The 24,180-nt window shown below is 43.3% G+C and overlaps 2 protein-coding genes across 6 annotated transcripts in view; one reads left to right on the top strand and one right to left on the bottom strand.

Annotated features, from left to right (window-relative positions):
• lmbr1 (limb development membrane protein 1) overlaps positions 1-15,102 on the top strand; it is a 31,164-nt gene extending 16,062 nt beyond the window's left edge. The window contains exons 10-17 of the mRNA XM_086020117.1: positions 912-1,001; positions 2,606-2,682; positions 3,288-3,365; positions 8,973-9,049; positions 9,536-9,626; positions 10,324-10,390; positions 12,179-12,340; positions 12,678-15,102. Of these exons, the coding sequence (XP_085876243.1) occupies positions 912-1,001; positions 2,606-2,682; positions 3,288-3,365; positions 8,973-9,049; positions 9,536-9,626; positions 10,324-10,390; positions 12,179-12,340; positions 12,678-12,763 (728 nt within the window). The 3' untranslated portion in view covers positions 12,764-15,102. The remainder of the gene's footprint in view (positions 1-911; positions 1,002-2,605; positions 2,683-3,287; positions 3,366-8,972; positions 9,050-9,535; positions 9,627-10,323; positions 10,391-12,178; positions 12,341-12,677) is intronic.
• The window catches only part of rnf32 (ring finger protein 32), an 89,151-nt gene extending 65,329 nt beyond the window's left edge, over positions 1-23,822 (bottom strand). For 2 of the 5 annotated variants that reach the window (XM_086020119.1, XM_086020120.1), the window contains exons 1-7: positions 23,503-23,744; positions 22,280-22,499; positions 21,869-22,011; positions 20,235-20,392; positions 19,591-19,699; positions 16,007-16,177; positions 15,338-15,576 (exon numbers count right to left, since the gene is read on the bottom strand). In XM_086020119.1, the coding sequence (XP_085876245.1) occupies positions 15,343-15,576; positions 16,007-16,177; positions 19,591-19,699; positions 20,235-20,392; positions 21,869-22,011; positions 22,280-22,499; positions 23,503-23,541 (1,074 nt within the window). In that variant the 5' untranslated portion in view covers positions 23,542-23,744 and the 3' untranslated portion in view covers positions 15,338-15,342. Of the gene's footprint in view, positions 1-3,490; positions 3,726-15,105; positions 15,577-16,006; positions 16,178-19,590; positions 19,700-20,234; positions 20,393-21,868; positions 22,012-22,279; positions 22,500-23,502; positions 23,745-23,794 lie in introns of those variants that run through there. The other 3 variants (XM_086020122.1, XM_086020124.1, XM_086020121.1) reach the window with 3 other exon arrangements.
• Between the last annotated feature and the right edge of the window lie 358 nt (positions 23,823-24,180).

Raw genomic sequence — 24,180 nt, 5'->3', positions numbered from 1 at the left:
GTAACTCAGTCTCTTACTTGATGCTGCCAGCAGAAGGCAAAGGCAGGATATATTTAACTTCAGTCGGGAGCGACGTCACTTCGAATACTGCAGTTGAGATCCTGCCAAGCCTCCATTACTGCTTCACTCGAGTGATGATAGCGTCCTTTGTTTCCGTGATTTATTCGCTATTAAGGACATAATATCTATCAGATGAACCATTTATCTGCCGGCGGGTGACATACGGAGCCACGTTTGGATGTGTCATGCACACAAATAATACATTGGTTCTCTTGGGGGTGAGAAGATTTGTACGATTTGGTTCATCCCCAGGGAAAATACGTTTTTTCTTTGAACGGGCCGTGACAATTACTTTGGTGTTTGCCGGGTGTTTTTTTTTTAAGTCTCACCTAGGCACCATGTGTACCATTGCTAGTAATGTGACTGAACTGTCTCTGGTGTTTTTATACTGAAATAAAATTGTGCAACAAATGAAAGTGCTATTTGTAGGGTGGCCGAGCTTGGTTGGCATCTCTTTAAGTAATTGTCTATATTAATGGTTTAAACTAAATACTGCATACCACAATCTATGAGCCCAAAGCCGTTTTATCTATCATATCAAACTCATCTTACAGCATTCAGATGATTTGAATCGGGGGGAAAAAATGGACCGAAAGTGTGAGTGCACATGCGGCAAATACTCTCCGTGACTTCCACCAACAACTCAACCCAACCTCCTCCCTGATGAACATATGTTAGTCTGACAGTTGTGATGTAGCACTTCAATATACTTTCTCGGTGAGAATGAGTAGTTTTCCCGCAGCCGAGGCTTTGGTGCCTGGCGGGACTCCAAATCGTACCACTGTTGGGCCGTACTAAGTTGAAGCTGGCACTGGAAATGATTTGCTAAAACCTGTTTTTGTCTTGGCCAGGTTCATCCACGTGTACATATACCCGAGCAGGCTTCACCCACCAGCTCACTAAAGAACTGGACAGCATCAGAAACACGAGGAATAAACTGGGTACGTATTTGTGACATCATGTGACGGTGCCGGGTATAATCTTTAATACAGTGTCCCTCTTTTGTCTCCCGTGGAAATTCCTGCTACATTGTGAAAATCTGCAGTTCGTAGCTATCGAAGATTGTTTCGACATACTTACTGTGATGCCCTCACCTGTGGGAAAGGGGAGCCAGTTGTCGATGCACTTTTCATTAACACTGACCCATCAGATCCCACCTCTTAAATGTACATATCTAAGACAAAACGTACAGTATTGTCTCTACATTTTGGATATGTTCAGATATTTTTGCAATGTGTATAAAGGCTGTGTGAGTTGTAAAACTACACAGTGGTCCTATGCTGTTTTCTTTTGTGAGGCTGGAAAGGATTAAAGATTTTCAAGTATCTCAGTGCATCACTGTATTTTCATACTGTTTTTCTGCATTTGTTTTTTACCTATACGGGTGGAACATAGCCCTGCGATAAACGGGGGTTTCACTATATACCGAGGAGTTTTTTTTTTTTTTTTTTTTTTTTTTTTACATATTGCTGACAGACACTCCCTTTCTCCCTGTCTGCTTTTATTTCTTCATTTGGACATGGACCAGACCTGCCCGATCATTTTCCATCCATTTTAGGATATTATAAATGAGGCTTTTGGGGCGCAGTCTGGCAGCGGTGGGTGGTGGGGGGAGCCTACAGGCACTTAGGGATATTGGACAAGAAGCAAACTTTATATTGTAGCGATCCTTTTAGTGATGTCATTAATTTAGAAGGATGGCGCTTATAAAGTGCAGCTGGCAAACTTGTCGGCGAGGCGCAGGAGCGGCTGCACTTTGAGAATAAGAACTGACGAGGTTGGAAATTGAGAGCGGCGAGGCAATATGGCCGAGGAAGCCGGCTAGGCATCATGTGACTGATGACAGTAAGCTGCATAAAGATGTCACCCCAAAACCTGCCCGCGAGGGCACAAAATATACAACCCCGTCCTCCGTCTTTGGTTGATATCTTTTCATGTAAGATTTATGAGCGTCAATTAAGTGATGATGAGCGAGCGGCACTAATTAAAGAGGTAGAGGGTGTTTTTTGTTTTTTTTCTTCAAGAAAATAGCCAAAGGGGTGGCTGTGATGAGAGAGGACGCTGTGTTTGGTACACACACCTGTGATGATGTGTGTTTGTGTGTGTGAAGCTCGAGGTTTCGCAGATTAATTAATTATCCACCTGTGAGTAATGGGGTGGAATCTGGTAATTATCGGTTCACGATAGTTTGTTATGAGTTAACTGCGGACGCAAAATTAAACTTCACGTGAGGAAGTGTTCATTTTATACATTAATTATTGTTTGTAGATTTCAACTTTTTCTCATATTTTGTTTGCCTTATTTTTTCTACACGGGTCAAAATATTTGAAAATCGCTACGTTACAGTACCCAGTTCTACTGTCGCAATAATAAATATTGTAAATCATATTGTAGACCAGCAATTAGAATTTGGGTCATTACAACTAAGGAGCCTATCAAATCAACGGGAATTGAACAAAAACAGGATGTCCAAACCTACCGGAATAAAAGTGGTAATGGTGGCAAACCTCGTGTCATAGCACCAACAGCTTTGCCCTTTTTCCAGAGAGAAGAAAGCAAGCGTCTGGTTGGGAGAAGAACTTGCTGTATCCCATAGTCATGCTGATCCTACTCGCAGGAACGGTGAGTGATCGCTACGACGCAAACTGTTCACTAAGGAAAATAGAAATAACCAGTCGTACCAAAGGGTTTGTCTGCCCCCCCTCCCCAAAAAGTGCTATAAAATGTGAAGAAAAAAGTTTACATTTTTTCTACACATTTCCGCCAAAATGAAAAGAACAATCTTTTTAGATAGAAGCAAGACGTAAATCCACTTGATTTGCATTCGCGAGGCACAAAAAAATAATTTTGGCAGGCCGAGTTTGACACCTGTACTCTAAATTGTCTGGAGTTTGTCGTCTGAAATGTGATTGGCTGGCAACCAGTCCGGGCTGTCTCATCCCTGAAGTCAGCTGGGATAGGCTTCAGCTCACAAGTGACCCTAATGATGATAAGCACTATAGAAATTGGATGGATGTTGTTAGCACATTTATCACATTAGCCAAAATGCTAACCTAATGCTACTAATGTGAGGGCTAACCATGCTAAGCTAAAGTGGTAATAACGTTTGAACAAGAGGCCCTCAGTTTACGCTAGGACTAGCACACAGTTCAAGCCTCAGTTACAGTCGTACTGTTTTTCATTTTGGGTCGAGTGGTGTCACCTAATTATTGTCTTTCCGTCCACAGACAATCTCAGTTCTTCTCGTGGCGCTGAACATCCTCTACCTTCTTGTGGATGAGACTGCCATGCCCAAGGGTTCCGCGGTAATCCTTCAGTTTTAATTCCAGTCGACGGTTCCTAACCACCGGGTTGTGGCCCCACCACTTGGTACCGTATAATTTTGGGGGTACGGCGCATATATGCCGCAAATGTACGTTACCATATCAAGTGACCAAGACGAGGAGTCCGCGGCCCGGTGGTTGGCCACCGCTGGTCTAAGTGACATGTTTTTAACCCCCGACATACCTAAAATGGAGAGTCCTATCTGGCCTGTCGTGCTCGGAGACATCAATCAAATTCCGGATATGCTCAGGTGCACGGTTGGAAGAAAAGGCCCAGGCAGATGTTAATCGGGGCCCCAACTTTTTTTGTTTTGGAAGCTCATTGAAAGTCACGTCGCAGCACTTGCAAAAAGAAGAAGAAGAAAAAAAATCATCGCACGCGGCGGCACGTCTCAAGTCCACGATGGCTGAAAGAGCCACTCTTCCTCGCTTGGGAGATTTTCATCTCCGCCTAACATGCAATGTGTGTTAAACTCCGCTTATCTCGTCTCATCTACACTGACAGAGGTGTACTGTATGAGTGTGCGAGTGTGGTTGAATTCTTGTCTCGGCCGGGGCAACATTATGTATCGTATTTCTCCATCAATTCATTTTACGCGGTCTCGTGGAAAACTGACAGGGCAAAAGGCCCCAAATTACCATTGTTGAGTCCGCTAAATGCTTTCTAGCTGGATACATGCCAGGCCTCTCATCTTATAGGCAACTGAGGTCCTGACTTTGTCATTAATAACAAGTCTGATATAGACAACTTGCCATGTGAAATGTAAGAAAATGTGAGCCGGTTTCGCCTTTGCGGTCATAAAAGCTTCCACTCTTTCGACACACATCTACTTTGTGTCCATCTTGTGTTTGATGGAGTTTCTTACTAAACTCGTCCAAGCACGCCTTTAGGGACCTCGGAACAGAATAGGACCGATCCCAATTGGAAGCAGTACAACTGCCCAAATAAAATGTCTTGTTAGATGAAGATTTTAATGGAGGACATGCGGGCAGCCCAACTACTTATTGTCAAATGAAAAGTGTGTCTGCTGAGCTTTAAAAAGTCTTACTTTTCATTTTCCCAAGTTAGGGACAGGCACATTGAATGGATAAAATAGTGGCTGTAGATAACCAAAATCTATCTCTGTGAACCACATTTTGGAGTTGGTTATGACACTCAGTGTAAACATTTTTCAAGAGTTTTCCACAAAGGAAAGTGATATTGCCTTTTGGAGGAAATGAAATCAAATTGAAAGATTTTTGATTCGTAGGATGAAGAGGCACGTCCTAACACTTTTGCCTGTATTATCTTTGGATCTCAATGATGCAAAAGACGCCGAGAGAGGGTGTTGTCAAAGAGATCCAGACTGTGGGAAAGTCAAATGAGTCTGATTGTTGAGTGGGGGGCAAAGGGACACAATGGAATTGCCCTGTCAATGTTTGCCTTCCCCTTCCTGACTAAGCATGCTGAGCAGGCGGCACAGCATGGCGGCGAAACGGGATGACGGTGGTGATGATGATGAAGAGGAGGAGGAGGAGGAGGGCAAGCAGGTGGATGGCGATGAGGAGAGAGGCGAAGGCGAAGGAGGAAGCGGAGGGAGGGAAGTCTGTCAAAGGACACCTTGTTTTACAGCCTGATGAACAAGCACTAAGAGCGGCTAATAAAATTCTTACTGCAGGCCGACTACTCTGCTAGTCCAACACTTGACACTGTATTTCCTTAAGTGGACTATTAGATGCGGGCTTAACTCCTCCCCTCTAAGCGCACACATCAGTGCAACATTGCTGACCCTCAGCGCCACTGCCCCCCCCCGCCCCCCCTCGTTGTTAGCGTTAACGTCATAGCAACATTGCAACCGCGAGCTTCACAATGGGACACTGAGCTCTGATTACTCGAGTGCACTACTTGGCCGCAACCAGCAGAGGCGCTGTTGATTCAGCCTCAACAAGCTTGCTTTTGAATGGCGCATATAAAAAGTCTAGACGCCGCTGTTCAAATGCAAAATGACGCGGAGATAAATCATTTTTAAATGTTTTCCCATCTTTAACTCATTGACATATTTTATTTGTCTTTTCCCAGTCCGGCCATTCAATCCCAGGAACATATTTATATATTTTTTAAAAAAAATTTCAAAAGTTAGGGTAAAAGAGTGTCTGAAAATGTCTGGCAGTGAATGAGTTCATGTAACCTATAATCTGGACAACTCAATCAAAATTTGTCTTAATTTTAATATTTGCCCACTCTGATTTGCAAAAACACTCCAAATCACATCTATTGCTATAGTTTGAACTGCAATGCAAAATTTCCACCGTTATTCCTCGTTTAGATGTCATTATTTAATAGCCAACTATGGGAAATTGATGACAAGGACGAAAGTAAGTGGCAGTTAGTCACAAATGGTCTCACGGTGAGACTGTTGTCATCATAAATTTAAGAAGCTCCCGGCTCAGATAACACAAATCTTCGCTGCGATTGCTTCTGTGAATGATGCTGCCGAGCAAACAGTGTCTTTGGAATCGCTCCCATTCCTGTAAATTACACATCCTGTACGTAAGTGGATAGATAACATCTATCACTGGAAATAAGAGATGGATGAAATTAACTTGCGATGTGAAGAAAGGTTAAGAAACAAACTAATTTGTACATTTTTTTTTTAAAATGGGGTATAAAGTCAACAGACATCTGCACATTATCACGGCGTGACCATCGAGGAAATAATAAATTCCTGGATCAAGGTAAAAGGATTGAGTTTTGCACGATCCAGTTAACTTAACAAACAACAGTTCATGAAAACCAAAACAATTTCCTCAACAGATGTAAAAATCACAACAGGCGACATCCTTGGCTGAAGTAAAAAAAAAAAAATCGGACATCGCGTGATCTGGCTAACAAACAAAACAGGCGACAACAAAAATTCCTTGGTAAAGGTAAAAATGTCGTGTTTTTGCGTAAGCTAATAAACGGACGTCTTTGCATGACCGATCAAATGAAAGAACCGATGCATGATTTCACATCTCCCGCCGCAAACGTAGTCATTGTCTGCAAACAAGCTGTTAATGTGACGAGCGACAAATGTGATGACTGAAGTGCTGCAGGCTGTACGGACCACCCTTAACCCCAAACTCCCCGCACCCTCCCGTTGACCCCCCCCCCCCCCACCCCCCCACAACGCCACTTCACCTCGTCGTCAGCCTTCCTGCTACTGCAGTGAAAAGACGAGTTGAAAGGAAGCGCACTGAGAAAGTTTGCCGTCCTCGGCCTACGCATATGCGAGCGCACGCATACACACACGCACGCACGGACGCACAACCTTCCCACCCTCCTGTCTCCCTCCCTCCATTAATAAATGACATCACATGCCGTCTGCTAATTCCCCGTGTAACAGCACTGCACCACAGCTCTGCAGTGAGCTCACGAGGGAAGACAGTTGCATAAAAAGGCATGAAACAACCTGCCAGACCCCCCCGCCACACGCACCCCTCCTCGCCGTTCTGGCTCCTTCACCAAACAAATCAAGATAATGACACTCAAGGTGGCTAAGAAAGATATAAAACATAATTAGAAAGAATAATCTAAAACTTGGACCTTACTCCTCTGAAGCCTAACTTGGGAATGAATGTGCCCCACCATTAGCTCGACTTTTATGAAAGCTGTCATCTGGCAGGTTTTATTGATGCCGTCAAAAAGGTCATAATTCTACATCATGTAGATTATGGAGCGCGTAACCCCGATGCTGGACTGCATTATGATGAAAGGTGTGCTGATAAGTTGCAACGGACACACCTTACAATTCTTGAAGACAACTGCACGGTGCAGTGTCATGCGGGGTAAACAATCGGGATTTGGACTAACAAACCTGTGATATCGACACATTTTCAAATAAAACTAAATTATTCCAAATCTGCCATAAAACATGTGAATGTCTTTTGCTAAGAAAAGTTCAAAAGATCAAAATGCTGAAAATTGAGACTTAAAAGGGAAATCAACCAAAACATATTTTTTTAAGAATAAGTTCCCAGCAGGCCCACTAGTTGAAACACGGCATTCTGATTAAGTTAATCAGCAAAATCCACCCGTTTTGAGCCATCTCAGGGGGCGGCCATTTTGTCATTTCTGTCGACTGAAAATGACATCACAACTACTCAGGGCTCAGGTAACGACCAATCATGGCTCAGCTTCAGAAAACAGGCCAGCCGTGATTGGTCGTTACCTGAGCCCAGAGTAGTTGTGATGTCATTTTCAGTCGACAGAAGTGACAAAATGGCCGCCCCCTGAGATGGCTAAAAACGGGTGGATTAACTCTTACTCCACAAATGCAATATTTATCAGAATGCCTTGTTTCAACTAGTGGGCTTGCATAGAACATATTCTTGAAAAAAATATGTTTGGGTTGACTTCCCCTTCAAACAACTGGATGAAAACGGTACTTGAATGACTGCGGTAAAAATCAGCGTGGTCCTGCAAATTGAGATTTTACCATGCCAACAAAAACAGTAAAAAGAAAAAGAAAAGTGAGCCATTGACGGTCACGTCTTCCTTGTGGATTCCTTGTGAGTAGTCCGTACAATTCAGTGTTCCTCCCAAAGAGCAAATGGCGGTGCCAAGTGTTGGAAAAGCAAATATTTAGCAAGTGACTGGAGCAATGCAGGCTATGTGCGGAGCATGTCGATGGATGTCTTTTTTTTTTTTTTTTCTTCCCTGCTTCACTTTCAAAAGCCTTGAGGGCGGTATGGCAGTGGTTGTGTTCAAGGCTGGATGTGAGTGAGTTTGCGCAAGTATTTGTTGTGTTGTTTTTATGTTTTTGGCAGGCTCACAGACTGAACGCTCACTTCAACGAAAAGATTTATTTATTTTTTGTTTGAACACCTGTTCACATATTGTACGGTGGGCCGTGATTTGAAAAGGAGCCTCTTTCATCTTGTTCCATTCATGATTTTGATTGGCTCGCCACTCAAGTGGGGAAATTCTTTGCGCCGCAACTTACTTTGTACAATCTTTCTGTCTCGCTGGATTTACACTGGGGTTCTAAGTGCCCGATTCCCATTTGGTGCCTCTCGCCCACTCTCTCTTTACATGGATGTTTTCAGTTTGTCATATCAGATTTTTATTTACGTGCAAGCAAATTCTAATTGAGGTCAAACGTTTTAGGGTGATTCAGCTAAATAATAAAACAACAGGACAAAAACCTGACTTCCATGACTGGGGTAAAAATCAGCTTCATCCTGATAACGGATAAATGACAGGTTGACGGAGGTAGAAAAAATCCTAAATGTTTGCCTACTAATAAACAAATAAAATGCAACACAAAAGTGATAGTTGACTGGGGGGGGGTCTTTAGTTCTTACGTTATCGCACAAGCTAACAAATTGGCAATGAAAAAAAAAACGGCGCTGAAGTAGCTCTTGACTAATAGACAACAAAGAAAAACTGCCAACCGATGTAAAAATCTCAAGTATCATGCTAACTAAAAAACTGGCACTGAAAAATATCTGGCGACTCAAAAAGACTTTTTTTTGCATGATTTGCCAAACTTGCGAATAAACAACAGGTAATGTTTCTGATTTGTGATGAGTGACGACATTGACTAATCCAGTTCTTCCTCCTTCCAGGACCGAGGAGGCATCGGGAACACCTCCCTGTCCACCTTTGGCGTGGTGCAGGCCGTGTTGGAGATCATCCTCATGTTGTATCCTTTCAGTGACCCCCGCACCCCCACAACCCTTGCTTTTTTTCGGGGGGGGGTTAGCATGCTCCACGGCCAAGAGCAACACTGTCAAGCCAGCTTTGTTTACCCAGGACATAGTTGAGCCTTCCGGAAAACATGTTGTGTTCTGTTTCGTCACCTTTTATTAAAAGCTGAAAAAGTGACGACTCGGAACGGCGACAAAGGTCAATTACGCTGCTTTGCCGGCAGAGATGATTTTTTTTTTTTTTTCTGTATTTGGAAAAAAAAAAATCAGCCCCTGAAGACAGTTTCTCTTGGCAACATACAATTTGGTAGAAAAGTCTGAAAAACCATTGTGGTTAGACTTCTGCCATTTTGGTTTTAGATGGACATTTTTGGTTCATTGTGATCCGTTTTCTTCCTCCTCCAAGGGGCGGTTTCTCGTTGCTCATAGCTTTATTATCATTTTTTTTTTTTTTTTTGCTCCTTGACTGGTTTGCTGCCCAGCTATTTGATGGCTTCCTCCGTGGTTGGCTTCTATAGCCTGCGCCTCTTTGAGGGTCTCACGCCCAGGAAGGATGATACCACCATGACAACGGTAAAGATGGGGTGCAAGGACGAGGGTTGGGGGGGTCAGGGTGAAGTGGGGCCAAGGGTGCTGAGAATGTTCCGAAGGTGCCCCCCCCCACCCCCCTGCGTTTCATCTATTTCCTCAACCTCCTACTGCTCACTAATGTTTTCCCCCAGGCCTCTCAATAGCTTTCGTTGATCGCTTCAATATTTGTTTGTGGGGTGCGCAAACACTGGCAAAGTGCAAACTCTTTTCTTGGACATCAGAGGGCCGGAGTTTTTTTTTTTGGGGGGGTCAGAAGAAAGGGGGTAGGAGGATGTGAGTTCTTTTTGGCCCATAGTGGCACCTATTCACTTGGTAATGAGTTTGGGAGTGGTGAGGCTTGTTAACTAGCCGCGAGGCTGCGGTGAAAGGACAATAATACACAGAGAACCTGGTAATGAGCAACTTCACAGGCACCAACTGTACAATATGTGGAGCCCATTTAACATCAAGTGCTGCGCGCATGTGTGTGGCCACGTCAATTAGTGCCACTTTTCTTCCTTCTTATCCCCCCGCCCCTCCCCTCGCCATTTCTCTTAGTTTTCCCTGAGCTACTGATGGGCATACAAATATTGATTAGTCAAAGTGAGCGTCTAATATGTGGAAGTAGTTGCCAATTAATCTTGACGCAATTATGACAAAATGGAGTGCACTCATTTGATGTTTCTCTCTTAATTTGTAGATCATTGGATGCTGCGTGTCCATCCTGGTGCTGAGTTCAGCCTTACCAGTGATGTCCAGAACATTAGGTGAGTACTGGTGTCGACCGTAACCACGTTCACCAAGGCGGGTCCCCCCGACTTCAAGCGAGAGTGAAATTAGCCCAACGCTTCCCATAACGATGTTAGAAAATGAAAGGAGTGTTGGAATGGAAGCTTAAAAAAAAGCAGGACTGTCACATGACAATGGCACTAATAAACATGTGAAGTGCAAAGCACAGCTGTTCAAATAGCGTGTGTGTGTACGCATGTGTGTGAGCGCAAACAGTGACTCACTCGGAAGATTTACAAAATATCAACAGGTTCTGCTTTGTGACGCTGAATAGATGAATGAAAAGAAGTCACTTGCCTGAGATTGAATTGAAGTGTATTTTTTTTTGTTTTTTTTAATGTGTGTGTGTGTGTGTGTGGGGGGGCTAAAGTCATTCACATGCCTGGTTCTGTCTGCTTCAATTATGTACCGACACCTTTGCGGCAACGGTTTGTCATACTCAACTCAACTGTGTTTATCGAGAACTTTAAAACAACCACCGCTGCATACAAAAGTGCTGTATGTGAAGCAAAAATGATTCACACAACATGCAAACAATTACGTCGTCTAAACTATCCTCATTCACAAAGGCCTGCAACCTCGAAAGCCAGGAAATTCCTCTTTCATTCCTGGTCACTACCTTTCACACAGATGACGTTGACAGACAGGAGCCAATGTCTGTCTTCGCCGTCAGCCTTGGCGGAGGTCTACACTCTCCCGATGGCCCGTGTGTAAGTTTGCTCTTGGCAATTCCGCTTGTCATGACGCCGCGGCTTTCAAACCTCGCAAGATCTCCGTGGCGGATCAATGCCTCCCATTCCAAAAGTCTTTTATCCCTCAATTAGGTTTTCACAGATTAATAAAAAGCAAGCTCAAATCAATTGGCGGTAACGATAAAAGAATCAGAAAGTCACCCGCAGACCACGGCGGTAAGCTCTATCGACTGGGGTCCCCCCATCATCCCTGCCCGCTGTCTCCTCGCAGGCAATTTTGTGAAAGGTCCTTGATGCCTCCCACAAGTGCTTACTGTGGCTGTAAATAGATCTTTGCAGACACCGAATCGATCGGCCAATCCATTTGACCAGAGAGGCTATGAAGATGTCACAGGACTCCCTCGGTCTGATTTCTGCATATAGAGGAAACATTATTGGACTATTTATGCTCAAAGATATTTCTGCAAGTGTGTCCTTGACGCCTCCCTAAGGCCAGCGGTGTGTCCGTGGTCACACTGAAGTGATAGAGTTTACTTACAAAAAGTTAGGGGGGCTTTCGGGTGAAATTCCAGGATGAAGCTAAAATGCGCTATAAGCTTTACGGCAGCAACAATCAAGTGTTTGATCCAAGACATTTGTTGGTTCAATCAGAATTGGTATTTAAACTTGAGACTTAAACGAGAGAACGTTTGAGAGAACAGCAAGTGGTGCTGAAAGTTCCGAAACATGAACAGTTGGACACGTGCATTCCAAAGGAGGTCCAGTTAAGTTGAGTGTACAGTGTAACGTCCAACGTTCCCATTCAAGGTGTCCACTTTTCACGGGATCACCCAAGATGCTTTAGAATGCCAAGTTTGAACAGGAGGAACCACACCTTCATTAGTCCGACGGAGCTCTTTGTGGAGTGATGAGTCTTCCGGCATAACTGCAGTGCTTAGTCACTCCCCCAACTCGCCCATTTCCAAACCACCGCAGAGGCCGTTAATTATGTCCCAGGATTCCCACTCTTCCAGGCAACCCGATGACGTGCACTGACTCTGCTTTTTTTTGTCGGCTCGTTTGTCAATTGACCAGGCATCACCAGGTTCGACTTGCTGGGAGATTTCGGGAGATTCAACTGGCTGGGGAACTTCTACATCGTCCTGTCGTACAACATGCTGTTCGCGGTGGTGACCACGCTGTGCCTGGTGAGGAAGTTCACCTCGGCGGTGCGGGAGGAACTCCTCAAGGCCTTAGGTAAAAACTTGCCGCCAGCAAATGGCATTTGACTGCTTTGTGATGCGTCCGCCAAACAAAACTCATTTGGAAGCCACTGACCACTCACTCAAGCATTGACATAGGAAGGGCTAGGTAACATTTTGTTTTCACGTTTGGAAAAGTCCAAACAAATTTGAGGGTGAAAGAATGCCATTCGGGGGGCCGTTTTATTGCTGTCAAAAGTCAAAAGAGGTCAAGGGCTCAAGGCTTTGTGGCTGCTTGATGCTCTGGCAGGGACGGGGGGTTAGAAGATGTCAGTCAGAGGCGCAGGCAAATGCTTTTCTTAATGAAATGTCTCTTATCTCGCCCTGCCCAGGTCTGGATAAATTGCAGCTGTCACACAGCCCCACCGACCCGGAATCTGGGAAGCTCTCGGCCAACGGGCATCAGAAAACTCTGTGAAAGGATTGACGGGAAGATTTCCACAGTGGCGGCCCGACTGCTGAAAGGTGAAAGGGATTGGCGGGCAACTTAATGAACCCGAGCGGCATCTGGCAGACGCCGCAAATGGAAGCTGAGGGCCATTTCGCTTCGTGACATTCCGTCCCCTTGCGTCTCGGATGGGAGTTGGGACGCAGCCAAGAAGAGACTGAGGAGTGAGATGGAGCGCCTCCCCCCCCCACCCCCCTCCTCCACCCTTCACATCCTCAAGTCCTCTCTGGCCACGTTTCCCAGTAAGTGGTACAGTTTGGATCAAGTCAATCCTAACCAGGCTAACAATGCTCCGCAGCGACTCTAGCCTAATGAAGTGATACCAAAAAAAATTAGGTGGCTCCGATATTTTGGAACCCTTAACAGCAAAATGTCAGACATGCCAAACTGAACCCTTGGTGGGAACGAGGCTTTGATAACTAAAATTCACCACATAAATCAGCATGTCAAGCTTTACTATTCAGTTTCTGGTCTTGCCAATTGATATTGGACTGTTCAGTGGGTTCCTTGTTTGTTTCTTTGAGAATGTGTGTAAACTAAAGAATGTGATTACAACTATTCCACTGTTACACAGCACTACAAGCACTACACATCAATTTGGGATGATCAGTTTCCAGATTAAAAAAAACGCACCAATCAGAACTAAGGCTGAGTTTCAATAGGGATTCTAAAATCATTTTAGCACAATCTTGAGTCAAAAATACTGCTCCACTCCAGTGAAGTGAAAAAGGAGCAATTAAGGTACTGTAATGCCTTTGAATGTGGGAAACGAGAGCCATCCATTTAACCAAACAAAATGTTTTGACTCATTACAATACTGTTCCATTAATTCCCGTCAATTGCCATGAAAGCTTTTCAATTTGGATTATTCCCCCTTTTTAAATTCCTTCCTCTGGAAATATACCAGAAAGCCTTCGTACGGAAATGTTCCACCTCTTTGCCACCCTAGTCGCATCACAAATGAAAACAAAAGAGGAACGAGGGTCTCCTTTCGCCATTGGTCACAGTAAAGAGATACATTTCTAGCGATACATTTCTGCAGGTAGCCTCATGTATTGCCTCGGAACCACAGCAGATACACAAAATACATAATGGAAAAATGTCAAGGTAGTAGAAAAAGGTATGTTGGATTTTAACATCTTGCTGTTTTTGAGCCTGATGATGTCATTAGGTGCTCTACATTTCAGTTCAAGCCAGTTGAGAATATTTTGCTTCCTAAGCCCACCCCGCACCCCCAAAAAGGGCACTGTAGATAATAATTTTTTCCTTTGAAAGTCTATTCACTTGTAGATATGTTTTCTAGCCTTTTGCATTATTTGGAAGTCAACGAGGCGAGCGCGCACCGAGCAATCTGTACATATTGCCCCCAAGCAAGCAAGCAAACAAGCAATCAAATGCACAAACACACAACAACAACGTGCAGCTTGGACTCCGGCCGACACGGCGGCACGTTAATGGGTCACCCTCGGTCCGCAGAAGCACCGTAAATGCCTTAAACGAGCAGCCTGTCGCGGGCTTAACGTTAAAGGTTGTGTCGCGTCTTTTTTTTTTTTGGGGTTGTTTTAGTCGCTCTCTAGCCAGTTCCACTGTGATCCTAGCCAGGTTAGTCAGAAGCCAGCGACTTACGACGACGCGCGCTCTTTTCTTTTCGCCGTCAATGTTGTCATAGAAACGGTCGCCAGCCGGGAGGCCCGTAAAAGCCGGTGACCGATTGCGGGCGTCATATGCTGCGGATGTGTTGTCATGGCGACTCATGATGTCAAGAAAGGACGTTTTTTTTTTTTTGTAATTTGTGTGTGTGTATATATATATATGCATTTTGTTTGATTGAGGCAGGGACTACTTTGTTGAATTATGCAGCTCTAATTGGATGTGAAAAGCAGAGCAGGACCAAAGACCTGGTTTTAGGGGTGTTTAGAGAAATACTTTTGATCGTCAAGTAGGGTTGTGCCGTTTAAAAACTGCGCGGAAAAAGAAAACGGCACAGCTCCAAAAAATGTTTCTGCAAAGTGGACTATGTGACACCTGTCAGGGAAGTCGGTGCAGCTCTTGTTCGGACGAGCGGGCCATGGCACCTCTAATAAAACATCACAGTCCTACTTGGGTTTTCTATTCATCTCCGTGCTGTGTGGGTGTGTGGGCATTTACTTTTAAAGTGATGCAACTCAGTCTATGCGTGTGCATTTTTTTTCCTCCACGTTTTGTGAATGTATTTTTTTGAAATCAATTTCTCAGTGGGCTATATGTATGTTTGTTTTGTTTTTGTTTTTTTTTATGTTTGATTGTTTGCAAATAAAAGTTGAACGATACCCTCGTGATTGTCATTTCTATTCTCAGGCATTGTTTGATATGAGACAAGAAGTAAAGTAACAAAAAGACAGACACAATATCGCTCCAGACGACACGATGCCAATACCACTTTGTCACATCAATCATGACCAGCAAGGTTTCTGATTTTGAGTGTTTTCCAACTTCTAGTTCAGCAAGACTAATAACATGACATCCGTTCCATCCTTATTTTCCGAACTGCAAAGGTGTCTCTACCTGCTTCAGATGAGCTTCTTGTGGTAAGTGGACCTGCAGAGGGGGCACGCAGGGCTACGGTCCGCAACGAAGGCCTCGAAGGCGTCCAGACAGATCTGGTGGAAGACGTGGGAGCAGGACAGGAGCACCGAGCGTCTCCCTCGTTGAGGGAGCTTGACGCCAGGGGACCCCGACGCCGCTCCCGGGTCGCACAGCGCCGTTAGGCAGATGGGGCAGTCGCCGGCCCCGCGCTGGGTCACCTGCGCAACCATCAAAATATGGATGAACTCTCTTACTGGCGGATCATTTTTATTCTTTTGGCCTCAAGCATCTGTGGCTGGTATCAGCATCCTTTATGAGTACCAGATACCTTAAAATAAGGCTTGTATCAATACTCGCCCATCCCTAGTAATAAACAACAATTAGTGGCTGGGCCTTAATTCTCTCACCCAAAGTCAAACAATAGTGCATGTTTAGTTCTGCCCGCTGATATTTTTCTCAAGTGGAAAGCAAAAAAAAGCCCATCATGCGTCTTAAAACTGGCATGTGGTTTGTGTAAAAACGTATTGATTATTTGGATAAATTAATGATCACCTCTGTGGTCGTCCCTGTCATGCCCGAGCAAGCATGAACACGTCACAGTAAAGGCCAAAAAAAAGGCTGATTTTTATTTATTTTTTCCCCCCCAACCTGAGTCTGTATGCGCTCCCAGTCGTCCTCCCGGGGCTCTGCGACGTGCTTTTTTCTCCCCAGCTGCTGGAACACTCGGCGGCTCGATGACAGCGAGCGGTCGATATCGCTGAGAAAAGCTTCGGCGTCAGTGTGACAGCGTCGCACGAAGCCGTCGCTCAGCTCCTGCAGCTGGTGAAAAAAAAAAAAAAAAAAAGCATTTTATTGGCACGGGGGGGGCATACACTCAAACACAATGCAGTGCTGTGTGTTCAAGTGAAGGCTAATGATGTGGATTTGTGTATTGTGATGGATCAATAGAAGCCCGCTAACGAGGACAATTAATGGAAAGCACTACAGAGGAGGAGCCAGTGCTGGGAGACATGGAAACACACTCAAACGGGCATGTTGTCTATTAGAATACACACAAATTGTTAATCATTCAACTTGCGGTGTGGGGATTGCAACAAAACTGTCACCATGACAACACAGCAAACCTGAAATCCTCCATCTACTTATTAGGATCCACTATTAAAAGAACAGTCGGATAGTAGAAAGTGTCATTTCTGTTTAAAAAAAAAAAAGAAAAAAATGGCGTGTGACTGCTGAAGAGTTAATGTAGGACTGAAATGCATGGGAATTTATTAATATGTTAGAAAAGTTGTGTTCTGGATGAGCTCAACACTTTGAAGTTGAAATGGTTTGAAGAGATCGAGAAATGTGGAGGGAGGATGTGAATATGTAAAGTATCGCTTATTTGGCGAATTACACGGCGAAAATGCGGCAATTTTGGAATTGTGACAAATAGCTCCTAGCTTTCCAGCCAATCATTTCAGAGCATTTGATATTGTGTTGATTATATCGGCACCTGAATGAGCTGAACATTTTGAACTTTCGAATGGTTTGAATCAGTCGAGAAACGTGGGAGATGGTCAACAAAACAAAAACGTGGTTAACCGCAGCATCTCAACACGATCATGTTACGCAACACGTGGTCTTCCGACTACGACTGCGAATCTGTCCAAGCTGCTTTGCAGCTGGCCCTTTATCGCTAATTCAACAACGGCAAAGCGCCCGGGCGGAGGCTGTTTTACGATGCGGGACGACTTTTCCGACGGGCCGAGCAAACAGAGTCGGGGCCCACGGTGAACTTTGCCTCGCCCCGCCGCTGACGCAGGAAGGGGAAGAGCAGGCCGATCACTTTGTCAACAGAGAACACTGGATAACGGTGGACAAATTTAGATACTTGAAATCTGTTTTTTCTTTCATTTGAATGATAATGTTATCTTCTTTATCACATACAGTGTAATTACTGTATGTACTGTATTTGTGTGTTGACAAGTGTTCTCATTTTGACTGTCCCATTCAATAAATGGCTGACTGTGGCTCTCCTTGCCCACTTGCCAGGGCATTACAGTCACTAGATGGAGCACTGTTGAGTCAAGGTACCACTGTGTATTTTAATTTACACATTTTAGGAGAAAAAAAAATGGAACAAGTAATGTAACACATTTATAGGACTCATGATAGTATAAATTCTCAGTGGGCCTGAGACAGAACCTCACTGAGTTGACTCTGGGTCAGGACTCTCAATTGGACCAAATGGAAAGCCGAGATTTATATTTCTTGTTCATTTGTTGTCTTCATTCTACAAATATGCTTTATTGCTCGGAAAAGGCTCGCGCAGGTCCCGGCCCAGCACCAACACGCCTGTTTGCATTACAGTCAGCTAAGCAAACAAGAGCCCACCCGCCACCAATCACCCACCCCGCCTTCAAAATGGGAGTCGATCAGACCTGTCAGTGGCGTGTTCTTGAAGATCATCCCTAACGTGACAAAAGATATGAGAATCTCATGACCACCCACACGACCGCTGAATCACATCGGTGACTGACAGGCAACGGTGAGTCGGTGGGCCGGGCCTAGTCACGGCCGATTTAATTGGCTCAGTAAATGTCTGTGTTTGACGCGCCCGAGGTTTAACAAGCGCGGTGATGGAGGCCGACGGCGGGGACGTTTATTAAAAAGCGGCGGTCCTCGTCCACCTGTCACTCGGGCCTCGTCTGCCACTTCCAAGTGCAAAGCACTTTGCTGATTTTGCGCGCCGCCGTACCGAACCATGACTGCAAAGTAGGCCTGGCTGATATGGCCTCAGATTTTTTTCACAAAAAATGGGATTTCCGAGATTAACGCTTGTGCACAGCAAATTTGAAACGTACTTTTAACAAAATCTCTTTACATATTTTCCGAGCAAATCTAGTTTTTGAGATATTTTCATTTATCATTTTGATGTATAAAAGCTTGCGCAATATAACGTATTTTACCATGCGTTGTAATATTACTAAAGATATGACTATATTACATAATTTATTCTTATCATATACATTTTTTTGCTCAAACCTGAAGTGCTAGATAGGAAAAAAACATTGAGAATACTGTACATACAGTAACATCTGTATGTTAGATGCTTTCAGACTGCAGATTAAAGCTGAACGATTTGGAAGACTAATGTGATTGTGATTTTTTTCGTCAATATTGCGATTGCGATTTAATATACGAATATTTTTTCAAGATCCTCTTTTTTTTTAACAAACACAAGAGATAAATTACTCTGCCTTACAATAAACAATATCAGATTTATTTTTTACACCTACATATTTTGGTTTTGCAGGTTAGGCTTACGCTAAAATAAATGCAAAAGAACCATGAATTAATGTGAAAGATTTTTTTTAATTTATCTACTTCAATTGCAGTTAACTTATTAAACACGTTGACTTGTGGTCTTTTTAAGCTCTGGCTATGGCAATTTCTCAAATATTCTGTCAAAAAAAGCGTGGCGCATACACAAGTCAGTAAGTCATAAATCAGATTACAGGTTACAGCGATAATGCAAACAAATCTGTGGCTTTGTCACTTCAACTTTTCGTGTTTCATGAAAAAGAATATATGCAAGTGGTTCACCTTTTATTTTCATTTGTTTTGCAAGTATTTGGAAAGCTCAAAATGGAGAAGCGTGTGGAGGACTAGCCTCCTCTTAGGCCTGGGTCAAATTCACTAGGTGGCAATGTTCCCTTGTTGCTACGAGGCACCTGAAAAGCGACGCCATCATTCAACACGCAAACAAACACGGGTCAGAATGTGACACGCGGCTCCCTGGGCCAGGTATCCAAACACTACAGTCGCCTCTTGAGCCACACAACACACTCGACGCACGCACGCACACATTAATCGATGAAGGAATAGCAGACCCAAACAAGCGCGGGAGGCATTGTGCTTTTGTGTGGAGTCTGGAATGTTCAGACTGTTTGACTCAAATACAAAAACTCTCTCCGTATTAGCGAACAAACATGGCGGAGTTCACAAAGCATCAAAGGGGCTCGAGAGGGTGAACGCAGGTGAAGGTGTGTGTGTGTGTATACTTGGGGTCAGAGAGTGCCTTCCACACAAAGTCTGTGAGCAACATTTGTCTTTATTTGACCCATTAAGTTGAAATAAAGTTCCACGGGGTGACTTAGTTTAGACTAGAACAAGCATGGATGTGCAGTATGTGACCCATAAGAAGGCTGATTGCGACGATGCCATGTCCCAATCAAAGTCAAACTCACCTTGGCTTCGAAGAATTTGCGCCGGAGCCGCTTGTCTTTGGGGCAGACGGTTCTCCGAATATTGCCGTACCATTTCCGGGCCACATAGCCTCGCCAGAACGCTTGAATTCTGAATGTAGAAAGTGACATCACCACCAATTCTTGATAAAACCGATCTTGAAAAAATTAAACTTTGAATTATGCGCTTGAATAAAGAGAAAAATCTGATGAAATCTTTTTGAGAGGAATAAAAATATGAAGTGCAAAATACTGCAATGAATTTAAAAGAAAACATATCTATAGTAGAGAAAAGACAAAAAATATAAGAAAAAGAAAAAAAATGATACGTTAGCCTACAAGTGTATTATGATTTTCTGTTTTTATGCGAAATGCCACCACAAAAGAGTACCATTGATGGCAAAAATGTGATTTTGGTCAAAAATGGAAGTTGTATGACTAAGCGTCTGGCTACTTTTATCAAGCAGTTGTTAAAGTGCATTGCATGTAGCTCAAAGTATAATAATAACAATGAACAATGCCGCATGTAAAAAAATGGTTAAAAACAAATAAATATAAAACAGGCAAAATAACAATTTCATATGGATTTTCCAACATATTTGTGTTTTTACGTTTTTCAAGTCAATTTGGGATGTCAAATTATTCACCTGGCGGCGCAGTGGTTTCGGAAGAGGCGCGCGGCGTCGTGGATGACTCGCGTTTCGTACGGCTCCCGGCGACACAGGGGGCAGCACTTCCGGCCGGAGAAACGCTCAAAGGCCTGCAGACAGGCTTTGTGGAAGACGTGCGAGCACGACAGCAACACCTGACAGGAGACGCAACGTGGATGTCATACTAACAGCACATACAGAAACAGTGGGTTTAAAAAGTCTACACCCCCTTGTTCAAATGCCAGGTTTTTGTGATACATAAAACATTACAAACATTTCTACTATATAACCTGCAAAATAATAATACATGTCTGATGTTCTAGGAGGCTTTTTGTAACATTTATTTGCTTTCTAGCAGAAGCCTGACAGTTACATTCATTGGATTTCGACCTGTTCATAATTCCCGCCACCTTGGCTAAGGCTCCAGTTCCAACTAAAGAAAAAATGCTTCAAAACATGCTAACACCATACTTCAATGTAGGTATAGTGTTCAGCAGTGTGTTGTGTCTGCAGCAATCTAAACTTCAATGGACAATGACATATCTACACGTTTTTGAAAGATTTTGTTCTCAAGGTGGAGGGAATTATGAACAGTTCAAAACAATCAGTCAGTGTTCATACAAAGCCTTCTGCCAGAAAGCAAAAATAATAATAAAAATGTCAGGAAAAGCCTACTAACATCTGTCAATTCTCAGTTGTCTATCTTTACTTCGTTCAAACATTTTTTTTTTTTTCAATTGAGTTGTACAGGTTATAGGTCACTTAAATGGTGGACAGAATTAAAAAAAAAAAAAAACCTGGAATTTGAACAGGGGTCTGTAGCCTTTTTATATGCAATATACATGCCCAGTGTTTGTGTGTGTGTTTCCAGCTTAAAGGCATGTGTATTCAGGCGCATATGTGAAAGTGTGTAGCTAAGTGTTATTTGCCAAGAGGATAGAGGGAATCAGTAGGAGCCTCCGTGTGCCGGCTGGAACCTGGACTACCTGCGAGAGGCTCTTTTAAGCAATGCGAATTGGCACACAAGCCAGTTGACAGGGCAAGGGGGTAGAAGGAGGACATATTGATTTCTCATTGTTTTGGGCTCAGTCACAACATACTCCATCACTGGAGAGAGGGCCCCCCTGCTGTGTACAATTTCCAGCAGCTCCACAAGCCATTAGAGCGGAGACTACAAGCGACAGTCTGACACATACAGGGCACATTCAACATTGATCTCGGTTTTTCTTTTTTTTTGTTGAAGCAATATTTTTTCCAGGCAATTCATAATGGATGTGAAATTAATCTATTGTTTTTTGACAGAAAAGTCATTTCAAAATATGTAAAAATGAATGAGGACAAGCAGGTAATTGGCAGACTAATTCATGCCTGATAGTGTAAAACCACGCTGTAAGTGGTTGTTATAATTAGCAGGAGCTCATCTAACTCTCTAATTAGCCTACCAACTCTGCACTCATTCGCTGACACCCATGTCACTCACCAGGCCAGGCCTTACCATTGACAGCCATACATACTCATTGACAGATGCTACGGTACAATGCGAGTATGGAAAACCCCAGTTGAAAAAAACAAAGAAAAACACTGCTCTTTTGTAAATCATTCAGACAAGCAGACTGCGTCGGCGTGACTACCTGAGGCTGAAGGCAGAAGGCCTCTCTACATATCGCGCAAGGCTGCTCCGACTCCCGTTGCTGGACCGACCTGGCTTTCACTAGAGTCCACTCATCTTCGCTGAGCCTCCTCGGGGGCAAAGCCACCAAGCCCATCCGCTGAGCTAGCAAAATATAAAATCAAAACACAACTGAGACATTACCAGACACCTCCAAATGTGTAAAAGCTAGCTAGGTACCTGATAGATTTTAAATTTCTTTTGTTTAGACAAATGTTTTTTTTTTATTCCAGTTAAGAGAAATCCCTTACCTTGCTGACAGTTTTGTCTCTTCTCTTTACTGGAAAAAAAACATTTGTCTGGACAAAAGAAACCTCAAACCTATCATAAAAAGAAGACAAGATGAACCCTGTAGCGCTAGCTAGTTACCTACCTAACGTCGGAGGCAGTGGAGCGGGATCAAGCACATACTCTTGCTCTTCTCCGACGCTGCGACGAACATCGCTTCGGATCCCTCGCTCTTTTACATGCGCTTTGCTTTTGAATGTCAGCAGTGGGTCCGAAAGCAAGAAATCAGGTTCGAGAAGATTCCTGGTGATGTGATCCTGGAGGGCCACTGAGGTGATCACCAACCTGCTGCTTACTTTGGAATCCTGTCATATAGAGAAACAACCTCACATTTAGACTTCCATTTACTAGATTGCTGATCCTTATTATTTATTGGTCTATTGAACTAACCATTCTCACACCTTCACACCTATGGACAATTTAGTATCTTCACTTAACCCCTGACCCTCAGACCCTCAGAATTGATTGTTCCCATCAACCAAGGACACACGTACTCCCAACCCCGGACATTTTCTGAAATTTGTGACAGAGGAACGTTAAAAATATCGATACGCAAGATTTTTTTTCCTAATCCTTATGATAATCTAAATAATGTATTTTTCTGGTAACTTTCCCAAACGTGATGTAAATTGATCGATTCACCTTTTGGACTCGCCACTGTCATGGTTGCTTGTGATGTTACTCCAACCAGCATGCTGGCTCAAAGTGTTAGTCTCCAACGCAAATTTCATGAATTTTATCAACTACGTATGCTTCCTATATGATACACTCCTTAGTCCTTACTATGCATTTTTACAATTTACGCAGTGTTGTTCATTGTTCTTAATTTGACTTTTTCAATGATGTTTTGAGTACCAAATGTTCTTTTGTAATTAATTAATTATTCAATATAAAGAACATATTTATTGAACGTTGTCATCTTCTGTGTTCAGCAAGCTTTCCAACGATACCAAACTATTGAAAATAGGGACGTTGGGAAAGTCTGTTTTAATAAAAAGGTCACACCTAAAAACAGTTGGCCAGAAATTGGTGCATTTTCATGTTCATATCATAAATATTCCCAACTTTGTTAATATTTATCACAGGAAAATGATCCTTACATCACTGGCATCGTCTTAAATAGGTCTGTCCGATAATGCTGGTCTCGTTTAAATACTTAATCTTTAAAATTTAACACACGACAGCTGGGATAGGCTCCAGCACACCCGCGACCCTCGTGAAGATAAGCGTTTTGGATAATGGATGGATGGACTTGCATTGTATTCATGAAATGACAAAAAACATTGGTGTACACAGCAAAGGGCTTACCTTCAGTATACCTAACATTGTGGTTTTAAAGCTGAACATTTAATACTTAAAAAAAGAATACTTGGTTTCTACCGTAAATTGCTCGTGGTAGGCTACACAGGTGATTTTATCACTCAAAACGGCGTCACTATTTTCTAAACAAACAAAGCAAACAATACGTGTCCCGCACGTTAAGAGAAATTTTGTGTGTAAAGCGAAGCACAAAACGCAACGCTGTTTCAACCTCTTCTTAAAACGGGACACTTTTTTTCATTTATTTTACATAAAAGTAACGAAGAGGTGAAAGCCGTACCTTCCGCGTTGCCATCCTATCAGCGTAGAGTTTGGAGCAGTTGCTAGGTAACTTATAATTCGCCCCTCCTGTCCTTCTTTATCGCTTCTGATTGGCTGAGCCGAAAGAGACTTTAAAGCGCTTTCAAAATAAAATAGCGAATATATCTGTCGTTTAGGACGTTAAAACTGTGACACTGGTCACTAAATAATATAAACGTTTCAATCAATACATGTAAGCCATTTGTTTTTAAGGGTAGCTTTGTAAAATGAGTTTGAAATTAAATAAAGTGGTTTGATGGTCCGCTGATAGTGTAGTGGTACACACGCCCGAGTTGTGTGCGGGCAGCGTGGGATCGTTTCCCGCTCAGTGACAGTGTCTATGTGTGCCCTGCGACTGGCTGGCGA

This window comes from Filicampus tigris, chromosome 21 (genome assembly GCF_054856515.1).
Source record: "Filicampus tigris isolate MCC_2025a chromosome 21, RoL_Ftig_1.0, whole genome shotgun sequence".
In the NCBI taxonomy this organism is placed as follows: Eukaryota; Metazoa; Chordata; class Actinopteri; order Syngnathiformes; family Syngnathidae; genus Filicampus; species Filicampus tigris.
This window is presented reverse-complemented; position numbering and strand designations above follow the sequence as displayed.